General features: G+C 49.1%; 7 protein-coding genes across 7 annotated transcripts; 5 read left to right on the plus strand and 2 right to left on the minus strand.

Annotated features, from left to right (window-relative positions):
* Positions 1 to 394: 394 nt before the first annotated feature.
* Positions 395 to 3,421, plus strand: DFJ58DRAFT_754951 (uncharacterized protein). The gene is made up of 4 exons (XM_041388037.1): positions 395 to 1,198; positions 1,249 to 1,373; positions 1,430 to 2,357; positions 2,395 to 3,421. Exons 1-4 carry the CDS (start codon positions 524 to 526, stop codon positions 3,334 to 3,336), a joined length of 2,670 nt encoding a protein of 889 aa, XP_041250885.1. The 5' UTR covers positions 395 to 523; the 3' UTR covers positions 3,337 to 3,421.
* Positions 3,422 to 5,177, minus strand: DFJ58DRAFT_754955 (uncharacterized protein). The gene is made up of 6 exons (XM_041388038.1): positions 4,995 to 5,177; positions 4,828 to 4,931; positions 4,734 to 4,778; positions 4,176 to 4,685; positions 3,799 to 4,114; positions 3,422 to 3,735 (listed from the first exon to the last, which is right to left on the minus strand). The coding sequence occupies exons 1-6, from the start codon at positions 5,050 to 5,052 to the stop codon at positions 3,662 to 3,664; spliced, it is 1,107 nt and encodes a 368-aa protein (XP_041250886.1). The 5' UTR covers positions 5,053 to 5,177; the 3' UTR covers positions 3,422 to 3,661.
* A 63-nt stretch (positions 5,178 to 5,240) lies between these two features.
* On the plus strand, positions 5,241 to 7,020 carry DFJ58DRAFT_712824 (WD40-repeat-containing domain protein; the record flags this gene model as incomplete). Its single annotated transcript, XM_041383890.1, has 7 exons — positions 5,241 to 5,465; positions 5,516 to 5,629; positions 5,681 to 5,814; positions 5,863 to 6,010; positions 6,063 to 6,322; positions 6,382 to 6,709; positions 6,769 to 7,020. 7 exons carry the CDS (start codon positions 5,241 to 5,243, stop codon positions 7,018 to 7,020), a joined length of 1,461 nt encoding a protein of 486 aa, XP_041250887.1.
* An 87-nt stretch (positions 7,021 to 7,107) lies between these two features.
* DFJ58DRAFT_721031 (uncharacterized protein) lies at positions 7,108 to 7,372 on the plus strand (the record flags this gene model as incomplete). Its single annotated transcript, XM_041384759.1, has 2 exons — positions 7,108 to 7,208; positions 7,255 to 7,372. The coding sequence occupies 2 exons, from the start codon at positions 7,108 to 7,110 to the stop codon at positions 7,370 to 7,372; spliced, it is 219 nt and encodes a 72-aa protein (XP_041250888.1).
* Positions 7,373 to 11,789: 4,417 nt separating this feature from the next.
* DFJ58DRAFT_909816 (uncharacterized protein) lies at positions 11,790 to 13,800 on the plus strand. Its single transcript, XM_041395153.1, has 8 exons — positions 11,790 to 12,062; positions 12,344 to 12,417; positions 12,487 to 12,500; positions 12,570 to 12,598; positions 12,881 to 12,952; positions 13,003 to 13,074; positions 13,128 to 13,447; positions 13,507 to 13,800. Exons 1-7 carry the CDS (start codon positions 11,895 to 11,897, stop codon positions 13,440 to 13,442), a joined length of 744 nt encoding a protein of 247 aa, XP_041250889.1. The 5' UTR covers positions 11,790 to 11,894; the 3' UTR covers positions 13,443 to 13,447; positions 13,507 to 13,800.
* Positions 13,801 to 14,819: 1,019 nt separating this feature from the next.
* DFJ58DRAFT_721033 (uncharacterized protein) lies at positions 14,820 to 17,516 on the minus strand (the record flags this gene model as incomplete). The annotated part of the gene is made up of 8 exons (XM_041384760.1): positions 14,820 to 14,998; positions 15,075 to 15,125; positions 15,179 to 15,202; positions 15,255 to 15,328; positions 15,649 to 16,089; positions 16,162 to 16,178; positions 16,234 to 16,496; positions 17,135 to 17,516. 8 exons carry the CDS (start codon positions 17,514 to 17,516, stop codon positions 14,820 to 14,822), a joined length of 1,431 nt encoding a protein of 476 aa, XP_041250890.1.
* An 817-nt stretch (positions 17,517 to 18,333) lies between these two features.
* DFJ58DRAFT_865834 (cytochrome P450) lies at positions 18,334 to 20,502 on the plus strand (the record flags this gene model as incomplete). Its single annotated transcript, XM_041394167.1, has 12 exons — positions 18,334 to 18,532; positions 18,585 to 18,909; positions 18,957 to 19,105; positions 19,153 to 19,268; positions 19,316 to 19,441; positions 19,507 to 19,575; positions 19,625 to 19,697; positions 19,754 to 19,835; positions 19,885 to 20,010; positions 20,060 to 20,070; positions 20,129 to 20,258; positions 20,315 to 20,502. 12 exons carry the CDS (start codon positions 18,334 to 18,336, stop codon positions 20,394 to 20,396), a joined length of 1,488 nt encoding a protein of 495 aa, XP_041250891.1. The 3' UTR covers positions 20,397 to 20,502.
* Positions 20,503 to 26,433: the final 5,931 nt, after the last annotated feature.

The following is a 26,433-nucleotide window of genomic DNA, read 5'->3' on the forward strand; positions in this document are numbered from 1 at the left end:
GAGCCAAAGTCAACCAGCAGTTGCACGTCCATCGGGCTCCGATGAATCCTTGAACATATTCGAGTACAGCCTTGACGAAGTTCGAACTGAGTTGAATTCGCCGCAACGACACCACCGATGGTAGTACTTGGTTACTGATAGTAGTACCGATAAATGTAAGTCCTTGTTCAGATCGATCTTAGCTTGACCTTCAAAAGGACAGTTCATCAGCATAAACATGCCATCTTATACGACATAGGCTGGGATCGAGCAAGTCGATACTGAATTCTACTGAGTACTGAGTACTGAACGCTGCAGCCAATTTGCGTGATCTCTAGTGGCAAAAGTTCTAGAACAACTTGAACTCAAATATTCCCACGACCCCCCACAACTTATGTCATGCAATTCACTTTGAGCTTGACATATCATCAGGGTATGTATAACTGCCTCCTGGACAAACTGGAGTCTGCCCAGTGTCGTGAGTGAACGGCTGAAACATTCTCATTCAGTGGTAGCCTGAACCGGCTCGACTTACTTGCTTGCTATGGACAACCCTTGGGCCACAACCTGGGAGCAGCCAGACGATGGGTCAAACAATCGAAAGAAACCCATTTCGACACCGTCCTGGACCTATACCGTTGGCAGTAAAACTCAGGATCAAGAGGAAGATATAGGACTTCCATCATGGTCTGCAAGCAACAATACGCAATTGCTAGAATCATCTCACACTAGCGACGCTCTCTGGACCCCTTCCATCGACGATAGTGGCGCGTGGGGCTCTTCGACGTACGCAAAGATAAACTTTTCTCGTCAAAGAATAACAGAAGCGGTCATTCATTCAGAGACAGATGAAGGCATATGTCCCGTACCCGCAGCTACCACAGCCAGCGAAGAAGACAACGCTGTAGTGCTTGCTCTCCCAGATTCCGTGGAGCCTCACCCAGTGCTACTAGCAGTCGATCCTACTTTCCCTGTTCCAGACAGTCCTGACGTAGATGGTGGTTTTGAAGCCGGCGCATCTGTCAAGGATGAAGAGGAGGAAACTGAGGATGACGGCGAAGCATGGGCAGACCCAATAAACCTCTCAACAGATGATGGTGATGACTGGGGTACCGCCTGGGTGGATACATCTGCACCGGAGGTGTCTGTCAGCGCTGAAGAGCCACCAGATGAATGGGAATCGGCGCGACAAGAAAAAGAGAAGCTGAACCGCGCAGTGGTATGAATGGTGTTTATGTGTGTCGACTTAACTAAATAACCAGTTTTCAGCCTCCCGAAATGATGGCAGCTCTCGTTCAGAAGTGCCAGGAAGTCTCCGGTGAGCTCTGGCCAGGGACAGAGTCCGACTCGGATGCTAGCAACTGGAGGACTGGTTTTGATGGACTTGAGAACATGTATGTACATAACCTGGTATTTCTCTACGGTGCAATTTACGTACCTCTTACTTCAGTACGATTTTATTAAACGACTTGGTCCCTGAGGACATGGCTTTGTCCCCTCCAACGCCGTTCTCACAGACAGCCACTGCGAAAGCGGTAAATAACGCGCTCAAGCTCACGAGGCATATGCCTTTGACACGTAAGAGCCCAATGGCCCTTCTCCTTAGTTCCAAAGGATCGACGGACTGGGAGAAATCAATCAAAGCTAGGAAAGATATTCCTGTGGATGACACTCCTGTGGGGTGGCGAATCCTAGAGAAAGACGAACGCGCTGCTTTTTCTGACGCAACTCATCCAAAGAAACCTGGTGCAGGATTGCTCTCGTTCTGGAACCGCAAGGCATCATCATCAATACCTTCTGCAGATGCAAAGGTAGAAAATGCGAGACCTTCGCCTATATCTGCGCGTTCTAGCATTGAGAACACGAAGCCCCAGGTGTCAGAGAAACGTGATATTTCTCCCGCTCGCACTCCAGCCGTCTTCATGCCTTCATCCCCGGTAGTCAGCTCATCCGCAGCTCCTGATGTCGTGATTCCAGTGGTCACACCTGCGCCATCGGCCGTTTCGCGCTTTCTGAACCGTTTCTCACGTGCCAAAGGCACTGGATCTGAGCGCAAGTCTATTGCTCTGTCAACAGATGACCTTGATTTCCTTTCCGATATTGTGCCTAGTGCACACGACCCCGATGATGGCACTGACGATGCCCAGCTGAAAGCGCTGTCGAGTTTGATCAATTCAAATCCAACACCATTGCCTACAAAGCTTCCACCCCCACTCGCACCACCACCAATCGCACCACCACCAAAACCTTCATCTGTGAACACCAGCCGACCTCCTTCTGTCGGTCTGAGTGGCTTGGGCATTACGCTGGAGCCTGCGCGTGGTTCTCCACAGCATACTTCGGCTCGTTCTCTATTCCCGCCGCCACCATTGTCCCCAGTGACAGGGATGTCGTTATCGCGTCCGCACAGCCCAGCAGTACCTCCAAAACCATCTTCACCAATTAATGCGACTTTTTTCTGCTTACACCAACCCAATAATACCACCTGCAATACCCTCCCTACCTCAACCATCCTCAAGAACGCACTCACCCTTTCAACTCCCGCCGCCACCCAAGGCGCCTTCTGCGCTCTCGATACCACCACTCCTGCCACCCCCTGTCTCACCCCCGCAAACCCCACGACCTAGCGCGCATCCCATGCTGGGGGCTACTTCTTTCACATCATCCCCGAGCACCGACTGGGCAGCAGCCACATATCAAGACGATGATGACGACGACTCATTCTCCGCTTTCTCAACCCTCCCTCGTACAGATCCCTTCCCGGCACCACGCGAGTCCATGGACTCATCTCTCAATTCACCATCCTCTACACAAGCACTGAACTCCGCCAAGTCATCGACGTCAATGTCTTTCGACGACTTTGACGACTTTGTGACTTCATCGCGAATACGTACGCCGTCCCCACCGCCTGTTCCAGCAAAGCCCTCAAAGGTGGTTGGAGCAGCAGCAGCAGCAATGCCAAGCTCGCAGTTTGGCACATCCATACACATACGCACGCAGAGTCTGCTTGATCATGCTGCCACACAGCGCGGGCAGTGGCCGTCACCAGTGAATGCGCATCCTAGGCACTCCATGCTGCCATCACCATCTACTTCTCCGTCACTTGGTCGGGATCTGGACCTGTTGAGCGATAGCGGCGCGGCATTGTCGGCGCCGAAGTTTGGATCTCCGCCACCGAAGGTGCTGTCTACGATGGTGCCTCAGTTGTCGCCGTCCCCGCCGCCTGCGCCGTTGTCCCAGCCGCTGTTATCATTTGCATCGTTGTCACCGTCGTCGCGAGCCGAGAGACCTCCTGCGAAGTCGGTTCAGACGGGTGGGTTGACTGCACAAGATTTGTCCTTCTTTGAAGGGTTGTGAGCAGTGAGATTGAAGTATTGGCATTGGTTTTGGATTTATCGCGGTGCAATGTGTATTAACGATTAACGAAACTTGGAAAATTTCGATGTGTATGAGCAAAATTAATTCTTCCATTGTCAGTAGCCTTACTATATCAGTAAGAAATGACCGAGTCCGGAGCCCATAGGGAGGTAACAAAGTGGAACACAGCATACAGTGGACGAGAGTACAACACTGGCAGAATGAAAACAAACTAACTAAAAAATACATCGCAGAATCATCAGCAATCAGAGTGAACGGCCAAGGTATGGAGACAATAACTTCATCATCTTGATCACAGCTTCATTCACTTCCAAAAGTTCCACGCAGACCCACCCTGCGCCCCGTCTACGCTACCATGGCTCCTGTTCTTCTGATGTCCTGTAAAAGAGATACACGACTGCGAGTCAGCGTTCTTAAACGCACGCAAACCGTTGTACGCACCAGACGAATTTGGATCCGCATATTGAGAGGGGGTAAGGCGCCTGTGGCTGCATCGAGTATGTAGGGTTAGGATCATGAGGGTTGCCTTGCGTAGTCCCGGGATCCTGGAATGAATGGACCGTGATGAGCGCGTGGATCTTGGAGCTGGCGGAGGGATAACAGTATCATATGGCGAAGGGTCTTGACTTGGCGGCGGTGCAGCGATGGCACGGTTATGATGAGATGGGGGAAGGTTAGAGTTTGAGGATTGCTCGACCCCATTGATCAGGCGGCGCTCGGTACCATCTGGGAATGAGTAGGTGACGTGCTCGTTTCCCTAATGAATAACAAACGATAGTCAAAATAGTGATAGACAAGTAAACATCAACATCACTTACTTGTGAATCTCTACGAACAGCTTTGCTGTGGGTAACGCCGTTCACAGTAGAAGTTGTGTGGCTCTCAGAAACCCATCTAGAGCCATTCGGGCCACCAGCGAATCCCCCACTGGAAGAAGAGCTGTATGCATTTACGTTTCCGCCGGTGAGGAATCCAAACGGCGAACTCGTCATGTGAGGCATGGACATTGGAGACATGAACCCTCGGCCAAAAAAGCCATCATCCCGATGGCCGAATGGATCACCGAAAGGATCTCTCGAAAAGGCTTGGTGGAAATCTCCAAAAATCCGATTGAAGAGTATAAAGGGGTCTGTGAAGTCATGGAAGTGCTGTTGACGTGAAGGGAAGAATGGGTCTGCTTGATGAGTGGGACCGAAAAATGGATGTCGGGAAAAGGAGTTTTGAAAAAATGGATCTTGGAAGGGCTCTCTAGTAGGACCTTGCCAGTTGCCTTGCGTGTAACTCTCCTGGGTAGTTGGGGGAGGCCATACTCCGTGCTGGTCATAGGCCTGAGAGATAGTTAGAATAAGATATAAAATAGTACAAGCGACACGAACCTTGCGGTTTTCTGGGTCGCTGAGGACTTCGTAAGCGTTATTGACCTAAAATACTTGATGAGTTCAATGTGCTTCGAAGAAATGAGCGCGTCACCTTACGGAACATCTCCTCTGATGCCGATTTCTGCGCTGGAGAAGCGCCTTGAGGCAAGCGGTCGGGATGAGTTTCTAAGGCTTTCCTCCTATAAGCCTTGCGAACTGCGGTCAGGGTTGTGAATTTACGAGACTCGACCTATGATCATTGTGTGTTTGACTACGTACTCTGGTCTGGAGTAGCATCTCTGCTCAAGCCAAGTGTTTCGTAAAGGTTGCTGGCCATACTTGATGTCGACCGAGAGTATCTAGAACGTCAAGAGCAGTGGTTGTCTAGGCAGACTAGTATAAGAAGTAGCTAGAGAACGTCGACGTTCCACAGCAGAACAGGCTGAGAGTCTATGACATTCTATTGCCTCCGAACTCTCATGAGTGATATTTGCCTTATCTAGGGGACACCGATCTCAGGCTCTCATGCAGGAAGTGGTTCTATGTGCTGCTGCACCCCAGACCCCTGGCTCTGGTTCAGGTGCAATCGTTCTACATGACGTCCAGACTGGTACCTCGCTTGCTTCCTTCAAACAATCAAATTCTGGACCACACTGCATATCATTCGTCGAAACGCGCGATGGCCAAGGAGGATTCATACTTGCGGCACAACAAGAGAAATCAGTTCTAAACGTCTACAACTTCCAAAAAGTAGGTATTGTGTTTCTAATACAGCTTTCACCTTTCTCAATGTATCTTAGGACCAACTCGCTTTTAAAATAATCCTTCCTGAAAAGCCTTCCTGCCTTGCTGTGGATACTTCGGGAACTTTCTGCGCGGGAGGGACAAGCCAAGGCCGAATCTATCTCTGGGAGGCGCGTCATAAATTATAATATGTTAGGTCTCGACTCAATTTTGGACGGCAGGTCGCATCAGGCATCTTGTACAACTCCTGGGACGCCCACTATCGCCGCATCAATGTCCTCAAATTCACCCATGACGGTGCTGCTCTTATTTCAGGTAGTGAAGATTCTGCTGTTAGCATTTGGTCCGTGGCAAGGTGTGTTTCGATTTTTTTGTCGTTGTTGCACTGTTGACAACAATGTAGACTCGTCGACGATGACACGCAAAACGAGCTTCCGACCCCATATTGTACGCTATCAGACCACACCCTACCAGTAAAAGACATCGTTTGCGGTCTCGGCGCATTCCCTACTTGTCGCGTGCTCACCGCGTCCCTCGATCATACTGTAAAGGTGAGCTCGTTTTTCTAGCTACGGCTACCTTTTGTTCACCTTCGATATACAGCTCTGGGATCTGTCTTCTCAGTCGCTGTTGACTACCTTCCACTTCCCTAAACCCATATCATCAACAGTTTGGGACATCACCGAACGCTTGTTTTTCGCTGCTTCACTGGATGGCTCCATATACCAGGTCAACCTTTTCCGCCAGCGAACCGAAAAACACGCTGGTCAGACAATCGAAGCCGTCGGAGGCGCAGGCGTCAGCGATCTCATCCGTGTCGCCGACGAGGACAGCAATAGTCGAAAGTGTCTCATAACAGTCGGGTACGACTTTCTCGCACGTTCCTTAATGCGTATAGCTAGCTGACGGGTCTCGAACACAGCCAACCAATAACAGTTCTCACCATCTCCCTCACCAGCTCTCTTCTTCTTGTGGGCACTTCCACGGGGCTCATCCACATCTACGACATTGCTTCCCACCAGCTCCTTCGCACCATCTCGACGTACAAGGGCATGTCAATATCCCATCTCGCGACCATGCTCAAACCGCCTGACCTTGTCGGACACATCAGCCTGTCCCTCGGTCTTGGAAGTTCCGCCGATGCGAAAGATATCATTCCTATGCGCCCTGTCGTGCCGTTCCACCGCATAAAAGATTCAAAGTTAAGGGAGGCGCACGAAGTGACAATGATGCTTCCCGTGCAGGACGAGGTAAATTTTTCTTCTGCTGTAATGGGTACTCTGCTTATGTTGATATTTGCCCCCATAAGACCCCTGGAGGCATACCAAGCGCTTACGATTACCCCGAGGCCGACTTTCAACGAGATTACGCGTTTTTCGTACAACCGAACGCGATTAGCACCTCGGAAGCATCGAGTGCGCGCGTTGCTAGTCTTGAAGCTGAGGTAGAGAACTTGCGAGAACAACTTTGGAAGGCGAAGGGGATTAACGACGTGATGTGGGAGACGGCTGTGCGGAAAGTCATGACGCAGGAAAAACGAGAAGCGATTGTGGAAGACTAGAACATTATTGTACCAGGTGAAGGCGAGTCACCATTAATGGTGACTATTTTCACTGGCATCCAACATATTACTGGCAGTCGCTCCGCCATGGACTCGGATGTCTACAACCCGATCAAGGAGACTGAGACTCACCGATTCCTGAAGCGCATACTCGCAAAACCCAATCAACTGCAAGCTCATATTCGACAGTATGTGGTATTTGTCCTTGCATGAATGGGACCTTCATTTTTATAGCACCGCTAGCACTGTCGTCGTGCGAATATCCTGTTATGACTTAAATGAGAACAACGATCCCTTACTTACTTCTCTGCATGTTTGCCCAGGTATGCACAACTCAGAAGGCGTCGATTAACAATTAAATAAAACAGCCGTTCGCATGCTTTTAATTGGATAGGTCTACATCTCGCTGACGCCTCCGTCTGGATATTCACCGCTGTGTCACTGTTTTGGATATGCCCGAGGCCATCGAGAATGACGTTGCGATTAACCCCCGAGTTTGACCCCTGATCAGGTATGCCGCGCACATATCTTATCACATCCTTCACTGGCGTGGATAAACGCATCCCAAGCCCTTCGCATGTTCTGTTAAGCTCGCTCTGCGAACCAATGAGTGCATTCACACCATGGCAAGCTCAGCGCTTGGACAGAGTGGTGTAAAAGCTGTGCGGGTGTGTTAACCTCCCTCATTAAACTCCCAACCTACCGTAGTCCATGCGTACGGGGGAAATTCAACGTCTGTGTAAATCGAGTGTGTCTGATATGTACTGCTTGCCATCAATATCACCATGTGTGTAAACTGATGTGCAAAGTGCGGCCGCCGTTAGGTTTGAGACAGAATTGGATATTGGATATTGGAGCAGGGAGAGACGTGTACGGCAAGATAGGAACTAGATGCGAAGATGAAATATTTACCCATACGTTGTGTTTGTATTAATGACCATCGGCGTGTGGGGGAGATGCACAGCAGATAAAAAGTACAAACCGAGCCAGCAATGGGATGGGTCGTATTTTCACAGTTGCTGGAGAAGTCGTGGACGTGGAGGTAGCGGTACGCTGAGTTTGCGATGTCGACGCCTGGGCTTGGTCTTGCGATTTGGTTCGCTGCTGCTGTGCCTTGTCGCTATGTCGTTCTGGCCGCCGAGCAACGAATAATGCCTATACATAAATCGTTGGATTTCGGTGATTGGAAACATACAAGAAGAAAGAAATACCTGTTTGTCCCGTACTGTAGGAACTTCAACGACGCGAGGACCGCGACGAGTAAAAATGGTTCGCCGATGGCGTTGCGATTGTTTGGTTGCTTCCCCGGCGTTGGGTTGAGAGCGGCCAAAGAGTGAAGAAAAGCTGCCCGAGTACACGTGGACGTGACCCCGAGGAGGGCCGGCGACGAACAAAGGAACGAGGACGGGTACTGCGTGTCGTGGAAGACTGAGAGCTCAATGTCAGAACAAGACTGATTAAGAAATACAGGCGACTCACATAGGCGCCTTCTCTCGCGTCATCGAAAAAGCCCGGGGATAGTCGGTGGGCACCCTTGAGTTGAGCTGCACGTCGCGTAGGACCCCGCTAAAAATGTTGATATGAAAATGAAAAGGCTGAGAAATACGTCACATACATTAGATGATGACTTCACAGCTGTAACCTGCGAGTGGGACATTAGCGTAGTCTTTACCGAAGACCCATGGTACACTATATACCTTCTATTGGAGTCCATGTCAGTGAGATAGGAAGGATGATATGTTCACACTCACATCAGGACTGGAAAGGAGGTCTTGAAGACCAGCGTCTTTCAGGATGGCATGGATATCCCAAACGTACGCATCGTGGTCAGCGGAACCCGTGACAAGAAGCTTTCCATCAGCGGAAAACGTTAGGCATTCCACAAATTCTTGGTGCTGGAGGGGCGGAGACCCGACTGGAAGGTTCGTCTCAAGATTCCACAGACGCGCTGTTGCATCCCATGACGCGCTTGCAAGGAGTCGGTCGTTCGGACATAAGGAGACCGCGAAGACCACATCTTGATGACCCTCAAGAATGGCAATCTGCTGCCAAGTGGCAGTGTCGAATATTCTAATCAGGCCGTTCTGTGACCCAGATATAAGCTTCTTTCCATTCGACGTCCATGCCAAGCTGGATACATGTGAATCGTGTTTGGTTGTGGAAAGCAGCTCGCCCGTCTTGGTATCCCAGATTTTTATTGCATGTTCATTGAAGCCTCCTGTTGCAATCTTTGTGGTATCGGGCGAGTAGATCACCGCCAACACATGTTCGTGCCCAGTCTCAATTGGACCCAGGACGCTTTTCCCGGTCTTGACATCCCACACTGTCACCGCTCCGTCGTGGTATCCGCACACGACTCGCTCACCATCTGAGCTCCAGCACACAGATCGCACACGCTTTGTGTGCCCTTTCCATTTGGTGATGACCTCCCCCGTCTCTGTGTCCCACAACCTCACTGTCCCGTCATAACTTCCGCTTGCAACAGTATCGCCGACTGGAGACAACGCGATCGCGAACACTTGATCTCCATCATCTCCGTCGTCCCCTTCATCTCGCCAGTCATCGCCCATCTGTGTGCCGCTCTTCAGGTCCCATAGTCGGAGTGAACCGTCGCTTGAACACGTGATGATACGCCTTCCGCCGGGCGGGTGTACGACACCTCGTACCCAACCAGTATGACCTCGCATTGTGTAGCGGGGCGCTGTGGTTGTTTTGTTTTGGATTTCGTTGGTGTAGGCAGACATAACCCTGCAACTTAGGGACTCAAATAAGGCCGATCGTAGGCTATATATGCGAGAACAACCCACCAGACTTTTTGATGCGGAATATCTTCTGTGGACCAATCTTTTATCCTTAATACAAGTGCACGATGCACTGCGTGCGAGAAAATCTACTTACATAGCTTCAATCCTGGCTCATGGGACAGATTGGGGACTATGTATCTAGGAGCTGCTGTGGGTGGCAGACGGGGGCAGTATATATAAGAACTGTTTAACAAGGAAGTTCAGAAAGTCACAGTTTCAATCACCAATGAAAAGCACGGACTACTTATAAGTTGAACAGTGGTTGTTTGGTCTAGAGTCAAAAAGTTAGGCTTCATACAAGTCATGGCTTATATATCCTCGTCTTAGTGGTGAACGGTCATGACGAGGGTTTAGAAGTCCGAATCGCAGTATTTTGGTAATAACACTTCAGGACACCGTGCACCTCGAGGTATGCATTCTATAGTCTCCCAATCTTGACCGGACCTAAATTCGTTCTTTGTTCCTGTTTGTTCTCTTGTCGCTTCGATTTGAAATTCAGTGACATGGCCGCGTCTTCAAAGCTTCATGATCTGCTGTGCCTTCTTCACTCGTCTCGGTTCCTCCGGTAGCCTAAGAATATTGAGGTGATGCCAACCGTGTAAAGAGTGAGCTCTAGATGACTATCTGCAATTGGTTGCTTATCTTAACTCGATGCATAGCTTTAGCGCTTGTGTGCACTCCCTGATAGGTATGTACAGCTCAGGGCTTGTCCTCGTAAATACTCATAATTAAATAAACGCTGTCCCCTAGCCATAAAGAACATGGAAACTCTTCCTTCGCATCTATCCTGGGAGAGCCCAAACTCTCTTTGGTGTCGATCCCTCGATCCTCTTGTTTTTTTGCACCCTCGGAGATTTGCATAATCCCTTTTTTCCTGTGCCCCCAGCTGAGACGAGATGTATTTGAAGGTATATAGATTCTCGCTTCTACCACAAGCATCGCGGTGATTATTGAGCACCCTGTTATGAAGAAGTTGACGCAGCAGTCCTTACTCCGCTGTGTAATGTCGGCGGTATACCTGGGCCTACGTCGTAAGTCTATTTTTACCCGCCATGAGCATTGTTTTTGACTTGAATTCGGGGCACAGTGCTTTGCTTCATATACCTACATGGCAGTCACGGTGCAGATACCGTATCCCTGGACGATACCTTACCTTCCATCTCATCCTCACTCACAACATCTCAACCTGATGTGGCGACCATTCTACTATCCGCAATCCGTGTATCAAGCCTGGCATGTTCCGCGCCACCGGCCCGTATCGGTCCATTGATATCTCTGACTTTGTGTAGGGTTTCAAGGGGGCAAGTGATCCATTGGGACAACCGGAAGGGGGTGGTGGGAAGGAGAGACGCTTAGGAGTTTGGGGGTTGACAAGTTGATACATGTCATTACTCACCGATGAGAATCACAAAGGTATGCACTTGAATAAAACATCGTCGTGCGGTTGTTATGCATGTAGAGGCCCTTTAGACCATCCTCGAGAAAATCAAAACCAAAACCACATTGTCCTGTGTTCGTTCAGAATGGCGCCATTTGCAAGCTGAAACGCTGACATGGTGATTGCTTTACTCAGCTGCAGTGCAGAGGGGGTTCGGAGACACTACGTTGAGGGCATAGTTGTAAGTACATATTGTAGTATCGAGATGATTTGCTAACTGCAGCCAGTATTTATTGGATGAGTTCCCATAGGCAAAAATAACGCAGGATAGCATATGATTTCATGCTTTGGGAGGGTGTGCCGTTATGCTGGGTGTCATTTCGTTACCGTTTGAAGTTCAACAAGAGTCTGCCCCCCAATACACTTTAAATCTGTAAGGTCTGTGAGGGGGGTCCCCCTACAGGCTATTCTAATGAGAATACACTTACACTTTGCCTTTTCTAAAAGGAACGCTCACACCAGCCGATATCTGCTGACATAATCAGATTACGGTGAGCGCTCTGTTGTCCAGCGCTGTTTGATACTACCACTCCTGCACTACACGGATCCCTTTCGCATACTTACCTTGTTTATATAGGAATTTTTATTCTCCAACCCTACCTTCTGTATTTGTACCATCTCAGACTGCAACTATGTCAGGGCCCTTTGCGTGGCAAGTTGCAATAGATTGGCATAAAAGTCCAGAACAACAACGGCCGACAGCCGTTGGATTCCTAGCATACCAAAAGACACTCTTGAGGAGTACGAGGCAAGCATTTGTTAATTTTGGTCCTTTCTCTCTCATACTTCACTTCATTGAGGTTCTCTATTTGCACTACGACGGCACTGACAATGCATACAGTCACAACCGAACTGGGATGTGGCGACTACACCCCAGGATCACACACAAAGCGCGCGGTTGTAATGAAGGCTCGATTGTCCTGGCTTGCAGATAAAGCTTGCCATGGGGTATTCATCCGTGGATTTGGAAGGAGCTGTGCATGGCAAAGGTATTGTCGCCATGGTTTACATCTGTCAATATATTTTTATCGAGTCAGCGCTTGATACTGATATGTGATATCGTCCATTGACCTATGTATAGAATATCTTATTGCGTGATTTGGAAAATGTTTTTGGCACGGGGGCTCACAGTCCTGATTGTTACTGCCAACTGATGTGTGTAAATTTGATCCGAATGGATTTGTTGGGCCGGCATCAATCAAAGAATCTGATAGTATATCCTAGTATACCCTCCAGGCGTAAGTATCTGGCACCCTGCCAGACTTTAAAGGACTACAGTTCGGCAAGATTGAAACTCTACTCAATAGGCCCAGAACTGTCAACCAAGGTATATTTGGTGCGTACGACTCGCCACTTTGCTACTTCAGGACAAAATGCATCAGCAAGCTACCACCAGCACACGTGTGTGGTTTCAGGTTGCCGCTTTGCTACAGCAAAATACATCTGGGAAAGTACCATTCCATGAATCAGTCCTGGATAGTCCTGGCGCTCACTAACAGATCCACGTTTTCTTCCTCCAAGTCTAATCATCTGGCATCCAAACAGCCTGCCATTCGCATAGATGGATCGACAGCCCACTTGGCGAGCTCCTCAATAAATATGGGTCGAACCGTCTCAGTACTGCAATACATACAACTACGCCCTCGACGTAGTAGTAGTATCCCCCGAACGCCCCTCTGAACTGCAGCTTGTGAGTGCTTAACATTCTGATTGTACATCGCTAACTCAGTGACGATTTAGGTCAATATGTCAACCCCCCCTAGCAGTCGTACAGAAAAGGGACCTTCTGGAGTCGTCCCTTCACTTGGGCGTGTAAGTTTCACTCTTCTGACTTTACATAGTTGCGACTAAAAAGGTGCTTGTAGGTTGTCCGTCTCCCCAGTGAGACCTTCCTGTGTATGTGGGATGGTGATGCACCAGGAATACACTGCAACGAGCTATTTTGTGGGTATGAGCTTCCTGCTCACCTCAGGGACCATGGCATTCGAGGTGCAGACAAGTTGCGCTTTTCTTGTCAATGGGAGTCCTGTGGTACGAAGCTCAATAGAGAGAGCATCGTGCGGCACGTGAAAGAAAAGCACCTCAGAATCAATTCTGCTTGTGACATCTGCAACCAGACGTTCACACGCGAATACAACTTGGCTGCACATTGCAAGAAGAGCCACCCGGGCAAGCAGTAGTAAAGGTCAGTTTGCTGTTAGGTGTTTCAATTGCGTATGACCAACACTGAATGCACGATGATAGGTGCCATCTATTGGTAGTAGTGATTCAAGTTAGGGATGATGCTTGCTCGTTCATGTTTTGTAAAAAAAATCGGGTTTCCACCTTGGGAAATCTCAAATAAATATACATAGTGCGAGTCCTCACCACCACAGCTACCACTGGCAGAAGGACCTCAGGATCTTCTACTCACCGATTATCATATGGGGTCTGATCCGTTATGAGGCTGAAATCCGAGGTCCAAGTGTAGCACAAAGCCCCGTGACAGCTCACAGACCTCAAAGGTCGAATTTAGTTAATTCATGGTGTACAATTTCGATAGAGAAAGTGGTGATATCGAGGTGATGCTCTCGGTGCGGTGAGTCCGGAGTGCTCTCAATTAAGCTCCGCGTGCAGGCGGAGATTTCCTGGCAAATCACATTCAGTCGGAGATCATGATCAATTGGGCTGGTGCTCCTTATATTCTATGTACTTCATCCATTATTTTGTGAATCGCTCACAAGCCTGTCACTCGGTAAACAAGGCTTCAGATCAGATCGAAGGGGGATCAACACGCTCACGGACTGTTACTAGTAAGAGATCAGCGATGTCTTGGGATTGGCACAGAGGATCAATAGACATACTGCCTGCAAGCGAGCACCCAAAACAGGAGCATTCCCATTCACCTAAATGTGTGGAAACCAGGTACACAGGTTGTCTGCAAACCGGTGATCGTCTAATCTACCAGATGGATACCGGCGACTACGCGGTCCAAACCCCGACTCCTTTTGTGGGACAGCATCACGCATGAATTTGAGTCAAGGCCAAAATTATTGAGGTTCAAGCAATACACTGGGTATAGTACCGTACAAACAATCGACTCGCTGAGTACCTAGGTTATCGTAGTACAACTGCTGAACACCCGCGCAAGAACTGAGACAAGGGGGAAATTTAGCTTCAAACCGAACGCCAACACCAGAACTCGCCCTGGCAGACGCAACGAAGGAAGAAGTGTCCCACCAGATAAACAATATACGCAAATCCAACAGATAGAAAGGCCACACATGAAAATTCCAAGCAAGGGATCAGATCAATCAAAACCTGCTGCCTTGCTCTGGCCCTCTTCGCAGGTGAAGCTTGTCCTGCCGGTCTGTCGGTCTTACGCTTCCCTTTGGCATCAGTTGCCTTGGTCGCGGGTTTGTTGAAGAGGCTCTGAACAACCCCGGTTGTCGGCAGCAGCCTCATGGACCTCAATTCCGTCTGGTAAACTCGAGAGCTGTTCAGACGCTTCTCGTCAGGACCAAAAATCCAGCTGTATTCAGGGAGGCGAGACCTCGGAACTTTGGACTAGCACACACTCACAGTCGCAAGTTAACATCCACCACGACAGGCTCAGGCGCAGTGATCTTCCGGCTGTATTCGGATGGGTGGATGAGCACCCCCACAGCGTTGCGAACGTTGGGAACAATGACTGGCACATCTGCAATTCCATAGAGTTGAATGGCAGATTGATAAAAGCCTTGGGGGTCCAGCATATCTTTCAGTGTCCAGTCCATGGTGCCCGTCGCATGTTGAAAGGCATTTACCCACCAAAACTGCTACTCACCTCGCACAGCCCCATTCGATGCCTTCTTCTTGGGCCGAAAACCACTCTTTGATCACGCCTGCACCGAGCAATAGTGAGGCGTGCAGGAATGCTGACTGCCATTATCCTTACCTGCAATGAATCTCACGTCCGCGTCTAAGGTTATCTTCGATGAATACAACTGTCGCAACATACAGGAGCGACATACTCTCAAAGTCTTCGATCGAGAACTCAGGAACGGCTTCCTGAGTGGCCCCAGCAGCATCCGGAAAGAGGTGACCACTGTGAATAATGAACTGGCGCTCGGCTCCATTGGTTGTCCCGGCGCTTTATATAAATTGAATGACCTACAGTGATGGCACGATTGTTATGATGAGATGGGGGAGGGTTAGAGTTTGAAGATTGCTCGACCCCATTGATCAGGCGGCGCTCGGTATCATCCGGGAATGAGTAGGTGACGTGATGAATGACGAATGATTGTCAGGATAGAGATAGACAAGTGATCATCACTCACTTGTGAATCTCTACGAACAGCGTTGGTATGAGTAACGGAAACATGATCGCGCATTGCTCAACGTTATGCGGAACATCTTTTCACCCACCATCTCAGGTCATCTTGCTGCTCGTTCCTGCCACCTTTGCCTCTTTCACCACCATGATTCCCAGATCCCTGTTGTTGGTGTGCTTGGTGACGGGCAATTTCATTGTCTTCCTCTTTAAACTCCACATCACGCATAAGTTCCATGACGGCCTCGACCGCTTCGGCACGATGCACTTTCGGAGTCCCCTTGGATTTGCGGTGTTTCATCCAAGCAGGTCTCTGGTGGGAAGATATTCCATTCACTGTAACATGCAGAGCCATCGTATTGAGGAAGCGGGACCGAGCTCCATGTAAGCTGTACTCCTCCAGAATGCGCGCTCGGTCGTAGCAGACGTTGTGACCAACGACTGCGCGGGGAAAGTGTATCCCCCAAGGGAATGAGGTGTTGTCGCTCAACCGATTCCCCAAGTAACCAGGGCGATATTCAACTACATTAGGTATTCTTTAAGGCAGCACATGCCATGATGGCATAAGGTAGGCTCGTGACCAGCCTGGCGTATGCTACCACGGATACTCGAGTGGTGTAGCCAACTTTGGTAGAGTTAGCTGTAGGTTCTTGAATACATACCAGGTCACTGTCACTTACATCACCAAGCTGGTGTTGAACTCCTTTCGTCACCGAGGTGGAACACTGGATGAACGATTGAGCAGTCTGATAACCCTGCGCGGACATGATGGAGTTGCTGCTCGTCGGAGTATTGCTATTGTCAGTTAAGGAGGCACCTGGGGTAGTGGGTTCCGCCGTTCCATTTGGGTCGAGTGCAGGTCGAATAGTGAGAATGGAAGACAAAGATATCGGGATGTCCGTAGTTGTAGGAACATAGGCCCGGTCGACGACAGCGCTGTACTCTGACGATGTGCTAGAGTTACTGACGAGAAGAGTTTGGGTGCTATCAGTTGAGTGTCCTGCAGTGAATGCCAACAATCGAAGCACGTCGTCGGAACTTTAAAGCAATAATCTCACCGTTGGCAACTGTACTCCAATCTAACACACACTCGGTCCAGCCCAACTTCATTAGATCGTGTCATTAATATTGACTCTAGAGTCCAGACGCTTGAAGCTGGATTGAGGGTGCCCTGTAGACTCGTAACCAGTCTGGACTACGTCTTTGAGATGTTAAGTACTTGACGTATCAGAGTCCAGAGTCCAGACTGGTCGAAATTTGGTAGGCGAAGCGAGGAGTTTGAAATTTGATAGATGCTAGTGATGCCGGAGGTACTTGCGATCATACAGTACTTACAAGTTATGTGTCTGCTCCTGTCTGCTGCTCTCGCTCAGACTACGCTATGTTAAGTTTCAATCACGAGTTTCGTACGGCCATTATTGCTCGCTGCTCAAGACACGATTGAAAATCTCCCAATGGACTTTACAAGTGCCCTTTCAACGACACAACACCAGCAAGTTCTCGAGGCGGTATACGTACAGTACTGTTCATAATTTATTCATCATTTGTACATACGATCAACTGAATGCACACAACACTTACCGTCTCGATGTTCTGCTTCTTGTTCTCCTTTGCAGTTCGTAGTTGTCTGCATAGCTGACAAAAGGATGTGTCGTAGCCACAGAGTAGTTTCTCGTAACCGCACCGTCAGTAAAGCACCAATATCAAATGAGAGGAGTAGTTCGGGAGTGACATCTTTCGATGACATGCCAAAAATATCCTTAGCAGCCTCCATCTCGGCGTCAACCTCATCAGTGACTATTTCGATAGCCATTGGTCGTAAAATGACACGAAGTTGCTCGCTCGCTTGCTCATCAGCATCCAACACATTGAAAAATTGCACAAGGGCCTTGCTTCTAAAAAAACCTTCCCTCCAAGGTAGCATGGAGGCCTTGTTCGAGATAGAGTGCAACATGAGGTCCATGACTGTCATCCGAAGCTCATGAAGGATTTTTAGGACCGCAAGGATTTTTTCGTCAATGTCGAGGCTCGAAGGATTGACAATCTAAATCAAAGGTTCAACAGGTGGTTGATATTGCAGCGTGGGCAGGTGAAAGGCATGAAAAGGTATCATTTTATGGTCCTATTAGATGTTAGGTACTGTTGCTCGATGGACTATGATGTTTGAGAAGCATACAATACTTTGCTTAAGGTGCGAACGAAGGACTTGTGTAGTCAACGCTGTACAGATACAACGATTACCTAAGCCGGCATCACCGGCATCTGTCAAATTTCAAACTCCTCGCTTCGCCTGCCAAATTTCTCCGAGATCGACCAGTCTGACTACGTCAAGTACTTAACATCTCAAAGACGTAGTCCAGAGTCCAGACTGGTTACGAGTCTAGTATATTCCCCCGTTCAGGACAATGACTCAGAAAAAAAAGAGTGCTCCGCAAAAGCCCTCCTCTTGTGAGTCAGGGATAATCCTGACCTCTCTTCTCAAATCGGTTTGAAAGCCCTTTCCTATGTCATATAGGCCTATAGTTACTGTCTCCACGTCCGTTATTAACGCTACTGGCTGCAGACTACAATTACATCGTGTCTTCCCTTCATTTTTCAGGATGGAGATCGGGATTTGTATTGATCATTCGACTCCACATCATGTTCTCCCGCGCTCAGTCACCTATAGGTTAATCACACGTAGGCTGCCTCGCTGCCTACACATATAATGTCCAGGAGAGGACTCCTCTTACCCACACCTGATTGCCCACTATACAACCTCTCGCCCCTCCTCAGCTAGCATGCTGACATTCACCAACGTCACTTGGCTGGACCTATGTCTTGCCAGTGCCGGAGTGTATCTGGTCAAGCAGGCATTCAGCAAGAAGAACCCTGCACCATATCCCCCTGGACCTCCGGGGTGGCCTCTCATTGGGAACGTCTCGGACATACCTTACATCAAGGCCTGGCTCACCTTTGCCAAGTGGGGCAAGAAATATGGTGAGTGCCTCGTGTTTCCCAATACGATACATTTCAACTCCATGCTGTGCAGGTGACATCTCGCATGTCGAGGTTCTGGGTCAGCACATCATTGTACTGAACTCTGTCAAGACAGCGATGGAATTGCTAGACAAAAAAAGCTCTATGTACTCTGACCGTCCAGTTCTTCAAATGGGTGGTGAACTTGTTGGCTGGAAGCACTCTTTGGGTCTTCTCTCTTATGGTGATCGCTTTCGCTGTTACCGCAAGAACATCCACCGCGCCATTGGAAATCGCGCCGCCATGAATATTTACGACCCAATCGAGGAGATCGAGACTCACCGATTCCTGCAGCGCATATTTGCAAAACCCGAGCAACTGCAAGCACATATTCGACAGTATGTGGTATTTGTCATTGCATGAATTGGGCCTTGATTTTTTGCAGCACCGCTGGCGCTATTATTCTGCGAATTTCCTATGGATATGACGTGAAGGAGGGTGATGATCCCTTCGTCGACCTTGCAGACCGCGCTATGGACCAGTTATCGCGGTCCACCACTACTGGTGCCTTCATGGTTGATATCATACCGTGGTGTAAGACTACAGCATTCTGACATTTGCAATGACTTGACTATTTCTAGTGGCCAAGGTTCCCGAGTGGTTTCCTGGCGCTGGATTCAAGCGCTTGGCCCGTGAATGGCATCAGACCCTCGAAGAGATGGTCGATACACCATACAAATTCATCAAGGATCAGATGGTAACTAATGTCTATAGTTTGGTGGTCACGAGTTGAACATTTTATAGGCTGCTGGAATTGCCCCAGTGTCCTTCACCTCGAATCTGTTGGAAGGCCGTACTACTTTATCTGCGGAAGAAGATCACATGGTGAAATGGTCTGCTCTAGCCCTATACTCCGGTGGTGCCGACACGGTTAGCTCCTCCCCTCATATTACAGATTAATTATCATACCTTGAGACTAACATCTATCTCTACAGACAGTTTCTACAATCTATTCGCTTTTCCTGGCGATGACAATTTTCCCTGATGTGCAAAAGAAGGCTCAGGTTGAAATAGACGCCGTTGTTGGTACTGATCGTCTTCCCTCCTTCGCAGACCGCGACTTCCCTCCCCTATACTGAGGCGCTTGTGAAGGAAGTCCTGCGCTGGAATGTTGTCGCCCCTACAGGTATGCGTTTATCGTATTCTTTTCATTGCCGAACGGTATCGATCGCTTAAAGACAGGTATCATCCACTGCGTCTCTGAGGACGATATGCATGATGGGTACTACATTCCGAAAGGCTCCTTGATCATACCTAACATCTGGTTAGTGTCCGCATTTGTCTGGATCCGACATGATAGAATTATTTGCCAGGTTCATGCTTAATGACCCGCAGACATATGCTAACCCCTCACAATTCAACCCTGAACGCTTCTTGGACAATAACGGAAAAGATCCCGAACTCGAACCTCGCACAATCTGCTTTGGTTTTGGTAGACGGTAAGCATGGAGTTGATTTTAAGCGCAATGCTAACTATCTGCTCTGCAGTATCTGCCCCGGTACGCCTGAATCATGCTCAACAAACAGTATTTTGACGTTGTTTGCTTTCATGGACAGGTCTCCACCTCGCTGATGCCTCTGTCTGGATATCCACCGCGATGTCACTCGCAGTGTTTGATATCTCCAAGGTCGTCGAGCAGGGTGTCGAGATCACCCCTGAAGTTGACCCTACATCAGGCACGATCAGGTATGTCGTGCATCTTATCGCATCCGCGGTGCTGGTTTTGATAGACGTACTCCCAGCCATCCCAAACCCTTCAAGTGCTCTATTAAGCCTCGTTCTGTGAAAGCCATTGCGCTCATTCAGCAGGATGTTAACTATTAAGGGCAAACAACTCAAACTCTAATCGAATCTGAGATTTACCACATGTACTTGGCGCGCAGTTATTAAAGCGAGTCAAGATAGTCGTCCAGGGGCTAGGGAACTCTTGAAAATGGGATGCAGTGCGGGAACGGGTGAGATAAGACTCTAGATCACATCAGGACTATAAACGTAAGCGAGCTTCCCTCAGATAATGCACAGCTATACACAACCGCCTCATATCCGTCAGGCGCACGACCTCATCTCAACTTTGGTAAGTACCTCAACCGCCTTGCTTCCTACAGACATATCCTCTATCTCCCCCAGGCAGACCTTAGACAATTGACTGTACTGTGGCCTTGCCATCTGATTGAAATGTCAGTTCCTCTCAAAGTATGGTGTGTCAAACTTCGCATAGTACATGATATCAGGACCCTCATATTCTCTCCTCCAACTGCGATTGCTCCCATGTGTTCACGCCTCTGCGGAAATGAAGACACCGCTACACTGAGCCCTGCATTGGAGAGGATAAAGTAGGCCACGGAATTTGTCAATATGCACCACCCAATAATGAGTCATAATCTACTTCTCCTAGTCTCACATTGTCACACATTTGTCGCGAGTTCAATGCAGACTTATGGAACTCAATTGTATACTCTTCTTGTTAAGTCTCCACAAACCGACTATCGAAGAGCTTGACGAGGATGTCCGTTGTGACACCCTGGTGCACCTGCGTCCAATATCACCTTCAATTTAATGTCATCTATCGTGCCGGAACTTCTCATGTTAGTCCATACTATTCGCATTGCCTCAATTTCATCCCCCGTTCGCTTGCTCTCGCCCGGTGTCCAGTTGTTTTTCATGCCCCACAGCTCACAACATCCTACACACATCGTTTTCATGGTGCTCTCGTTCTCACCGCCTTTGTCGTGGATATCGCGATTACACGCTGTACTGTACAGTGAGCGCTTGCAATGAACTACATATTCTATCCTACCCTGTTATCTCGGATTTTTAGCCCACTTTCAATGCACACTGGGACTTGAACGACTACGTGTGCACAGATGACCGCAACAACGGTGTCCTTCTGTTCAGTTTCTCAGTCCGCTATGAGGAAGCACCGATGCTATGCATCACATCAACACAATCCACGGCGCACGCGCAACTGCATCTTTGAAGAAATCGGCATGCCTTGTCCGTCGTTACGTGCTCTCACAAACAAGCAAGAACATCACGAGTACTGCTACATAGTCAGCTCAAGTCGTTCACATGGACAACCCTAAACTCAGGTAATATGCTAGGTATAGAATAGAATATGAAGTATGATCTACTGTACACTCGATCACATGTAAGTTGTATCTGAAATCTTCATCATGGAGACATTGCTGCGATCATCGTTGGTACTAAGGTCTGCAAGTGTTGATTTTAGTAAGCGCGAGGAACGGAAAGGGCTTCGAAGAGACTCACTCGACTCGGCACTTTTGCCAGTGTTGTCCATGTGCCATGCGGCTCAAATCAAGCTGAAAACCTCTGGGTATCACTAAGGCAGTCCCAGGGCTCCAAAATAAATGTCGAGAAGCGGGTGGTACCCAAAATAACAGCCGACGTTTGGGTCCTATCACCCATCCACTGTCACCATCCAGGACAAAGGCGGTCGAACTACGCTCGTCATGGGATGCCCCCTCCATTAACTCAGAAGTGTCGCGGAGCGCATGGATAGAGTTGGACGAGAAACGAATGAAGTGATTGTTCAGAGTGTTCAATGTCATGGTAGTGGCCTCGATCGTGCGATGTTCATCTGAGAATGCTGGATGATCTAACTCAGCGCACTGTTGCAATGGCTGCCCCATCACTGCATGCCACAGCCGAACAGTGTTGTCGAAAGAACCCGCGACGATGCGAGTGCCGTCCGGCGAGAACGAGACCGACAAAACTGAGTCAGTGTGCCCCCGCAAGGGCTGACCGACTGGCTCCCCCGTCCCTGCATCCCACAGCCGAACAGTCTTATCCGAAGAACCAGTGACGATGCGAGTGCCATCCGGCGAGAACGAGACCGAGCTAACTGGTTCAGTGTGCCCCCGCAAGGGCTCACCGACTGGCACCCCTGACCCTGCATCCCATAGCCGAACAGTCTTATCCAACGAGCCAGTGATGATGCGAGTGCCATCCGGCGAGAACGAGACCGATGAAACTAAGTCAGTGTGCCCCCGCAAGGGCTCGCCGACTGGCTCCCCCGTCCCTGCATCCCACACCCGAACAGTCTTATCCCTTGAACCAGTGACGATGCGAGTGCCATCCGGCGAGAACGAGACCGACGAAACTGAGCCACTGTGCCCCCGCAAGGGCTGACCGATTGGCTCCCCCGTCCCTGCATCCCACACCCGAACAGTCTTATCCCAAGAACCAGTGACGATGCGAGTGCTGTCCAGCGAGAACGAGACCGAGTTAACTTCAGAAGTGTGTCCCCTGAGTACAGTCTGAACAGGTGGCCAGTTTATATCACGTCCAGATGCCACACGAAGAGTATTCGGAAACCGTGCAGAAAACTTTCTCGATAGCGGAGAGTTGGTAGGCGAGAATGAGAGTGCTGATATGTACAGATGTGGTGTGCTGTGTAAAATAATACCGCCGAAGACTTGAATGAACCTCTGTACGTCCATTGCAGTCGACGAGACAACTTTGCATTGGGGATGGCCCTGTGGTTGCGCATCAGCGCTTTATCTGACGCATAGTAGCAGTGTGCTCACCTTCAGCCACTGGGCAATGGGAATAAGGGCAGGACCTGCACTGCTGAGCGCATTGATCAGGGAGAGTGACTCGAGCCAGAAAAACAGCCGCTCGTGGTCGAAGAATAGTTTCACTTCTTTCGCGAGCTCCCTGTCGAAGGCTGTGGTTCGTACATGGGAAGTCCAAAATCGAGATGAATATGACAGATGTGGGGGGATGCATTTCTGGACTCGTTCTTCCAGCCCGGGATCTTCGCTATTAGGGAGATACGATGAATTTAAAGCACAGATATTGAAACAAAGATCGTGTTCCATCACTCGAAGTGACGCGAATGCAAGGTCGCGTTGCGCCTTTGACAGGTCGATGAAAAGTTCTTTACTGGACGCTTTGTCCGTCAAGAAATCATGGAAGGATGCGTGAAGTGGTCGGATTGGAGAATCTGGGTTGGTGGTGCCGCTGAGGAGGGAGCCCATGTTTTTTATAACAAGTTCCACGTCGAAATTGTCCTCTCGCATTGGAAAACGGCGCCTCATGGCGTTCAGGGAAGCTAAAGGAAGGGGTTCAGCTGCGCCTAGTATTTGTCCCATCACTGAGCGAAATCTCGTTAGCTTCGTCAAGCGCTGATTCGGCGAATGCAGAGATGTATCCCCGTGCATGATATCTGTTAAAATGAGGTGATACATATCATGCAGCAGCGGGCTTCTCTCAGCAGGATCGCGTGACACCACAGTTTCGTAGCAATCATGTGGAGATAGCCCCACATGGGACTTTTTGATGTATCCGCAAGCGAGACGCGCCCACTCGAAAAGTCCATCGGCTTTCTCAGCGAGGACTGTGAACTCTCTATCCTGTAAATTCAGCCGCTCCAACTCCTTGGATACGTAAGCATGGATGTCGCGCTCTGTGAATGCTGGCGGAATATCATCCATTGACATTTGTCGAATATGCTGAACACCATGAAATTCATCATTGATGTCATCAAGTGGGCGAGAGGTAACGATGAAGCGGAAGTTTCCTCGGAGGTCTGTGATTTTGGGGACAGAGGTGTTTTGATGTTTGCCCGCTAGAATGCTGAGGAGGTCTTTCCGTGTCTCTATTCCACCACTCTCGTCCAGTGCATCGATCACGATCAAGATGGGTTCCCCAGTTGACCCAGATGACTTCTCCAGTAGTTCGGTAAGAAGCTTCTGCCACTGCTGGATGATATCCGCCGTCTTCTTGAGCGAACTCGCGGCCTGAACTGCGCTTGCCAATGCCCGCCTCATCTTCGGGTCACGATCAGCAAGGTCGCGCGCGATCGTGGAAAATATCTTTTCATGGCGGCGGTCTGCTTCTCGCTGACGATCAAAAGAGTAACACGAGCCAAGTCCTCCCACGTCTTCAAACCACTTAGCAATAGTGTGGGCGATGGCCGATTTGCCCTTGCCTGCAGGGCCAGATAGCCACAGCACGCGTGGAACGCTATCCCCAGTGCTGTTGACCCATTCCGTGATCTGGGAAAGGATTTCCGTGCGCGTCCCTTCAAGGCATTGTTTTCTGGTATCTAGTCCCGCACCCTCTGCATAAGTCATACCGCTGAGGTCCAACATATCTTCTAAAAAGGTATGATTGTATGTGTGTGAAGTCACAAGGACGTTCGAACCCTTACCCGCATGGTGGGCCCGTATGGCTATGTAGTGAACGTGTGTGCTTATGTTATGAACACCTATGGCTACGCCGCGAGCAACCTGGTCCCGGAAGTTTTGCATGAGCCCGTCGAACACGTCATTGTACTTTTTGATCGTATCGTTCGTTTCTGAGAGGACTTCCTTTCCAAGTCTCATCCCTGTGATGACGGTGGAAGCTCGAGACGGTACAAAGCGCAACAGCTTGTAACACTCACAAAAGTTGCTAATCTCCGAATAATTCGTGATAAATTGAGTACATTCACGAGTCTGCTGAGAAATCTTTCCAAGGATAGCGTGCATCGACAGAATTTGGTCAAGCTTCTCGTCTTGTGTCACGAAGTCGTAAATTTCGGATAACTTCTCGAGAAGTTTGAGTAACGCTGCGTCGCGATCCGCTTGAGCTAGAATAATCTGTACAAATGGTTGCTGAGCAGTGGGAGACAGGAAGAGATATAGAGAAAACATACTTTGGCTGCAAACGACAACACGCCCAGTGCCATCTTTGCATATGGATGTACCTTGGAACTAGATTAGTTCGGTTCTGATCGAAAGGAGGGCCTGCATACATCCGCAATCTTTTCGATAACAGCATCGAATATCCTGAGGGGTTTGAGATATGTGTCTTGGAAACTGTCAGCAGCATCGAGATCTTCTGGTGTGTCTTGAACAAAAGATGTCACAGCTCTCGAAAGTGCATGCATGCGTTTTGCAGCCTGTTGTCCATCCCGAAGTGCCGATTGGGTAGTATCAGCATTCACCACACCAGACAGAGCCGCCTGAACATGCGCGACCACGAGAATTTAGAGAACAGAGACTAGAAGACAAGTATGAGAACTTACCTCGAGATTCGGGGTCGATGAAGCACGTTCATGATTGTCATTCGGAGGAACAGGGCTGCGGCTGCGGGAATCTTTCGAGCGCTTATGACAGTCTCAGTCGTATTCCAGGACACTCATTGTGGACTCACCGAGATCTTTAACTTGTTCACACCGTCCTTAACCTTCGCCAGAAACCGACCGACTCTTCCACGGGGTCGGTGCTAGACGAAGGATGTGTTAGTGTTTGGAATGGATTGGACTGAGTGATCCTCGTCAGTCACGTACCGAGCTTCCGCGAGCTGTTACTTTCGTTAGTTGTGTGAGTCGAATCCCTCCGAGTCGATGAGTGTCCTTTTCCCATTGTGAATATATGGCGTTGGATCAGTTCAACTATTCTACCAAAATAGACTTACTATACACACAACATTTCCACACATACACAATCGCGTACGGACGTGTGAATTTTAGCGGGACTTCCTGTTTAGGTAATACCGCGCGACGACACAACGCTTGAGCCTTGAGTTCGCTGTCCTCGACAGCGAGCTCAAATACTCGCCCAATTCTTCTCCCTTTTCCCTAATTCTTTTTGTAGTACATAAATTTATGATAAATGTGTTACTAGTAACTAGTTAACTATGCTTATTTGGACAATCCTCCTTCCCCACCTTCCTCTCCTCCTCACCCACCCTGATCGTTTTTTTAGATTCCAATTGGATATTTATGTCTTTGTAGAAGTTCTAATATATTTATACAATGAATACATCATCATTTAAGCGCATAATAAGCCCTTGAGAGTGCCCAGTATGAATGCATGACAGGAAGCAGTGAATATTGTGAGTACGGAAGGAT

Source organism: Suillus subalutaceus, assembly GCF_016647625.1.
Source record: "Suillus subalutaceus strain FC151 chromosome Unknown DFJ58scaffold_2, whole genome shotgun sequence".
Classification (NCBI taxonomy): domain Eukaryota; kingdom Fungi; phylum Basidiomycota; class Agaricomycetes; order Boletales; family Suillaceae; genus Suillus; species Suillus subalutaceus.

Coding starts and splice junctions, on each gene's coding strand:
- DFJ58DRAFT_754951 (XM_041388037.1), top strand. CDS start 524: ATGGACAACCCTTGGGCCACAACCTGGGAGCAGCCAGACGATGGGTCA. Junction 1,374..1,429: donor TTTGATGGACTTGAGAACAT/GTATGTACATAA, acceptor CTCTTACTTCAG/TACGATTTTATTAAACGACT. Junction 2,358..2,394: donor CGCCGCCACCATTGTCCCCA/GTGACAGGGATG, acceptor CGCACAGCCCAG/CAGTACCTCCAAAACCATCT.
- DFJ58DRAFT_754955 (XM_041388038.1), bottom strand. CDS start 5,052: ATGGCCAGCAACCTTTACGAAACACTTGGCTTGAGCAGAGATGCTACT. Junction 4,779..4,827: donor CAGAGGAGATGTTCCGTAAG/GTGACGCGCTCA, acceptor CAAGTATTTTAG/GTCAATAACGCTTACGAAGT. Junction 3,736..3,798: donor TGCGGATCCAAATTCGTCTG/GTGCGTACAACG, acceptor TCTCTTTTACAG/GACATCAGAAGAACAGGAGC.
- DFJ58DRAFT_909816 (XM_041395153.1), top strand. CDS start 11,895: ATGTCAGGGCCCTTTGCGTGGCAAGTTGCAATAGATTGGCATAAAAGT. Junction 12,953..13,002: donor GCCCCTCTGAACTGCAGCTT/GTGAGTGCTTAA, acceptor GTGACGATTTAG/GTCAATATGTCAACCCCCCC. Junction 13,075..13,127: donor TCGTCCCTTCACTTGGGCGT/GTAAGTTTCACT, acceptor AGGTGCTTGTAG/GTTGTCCGTCTCCCCAGTGA.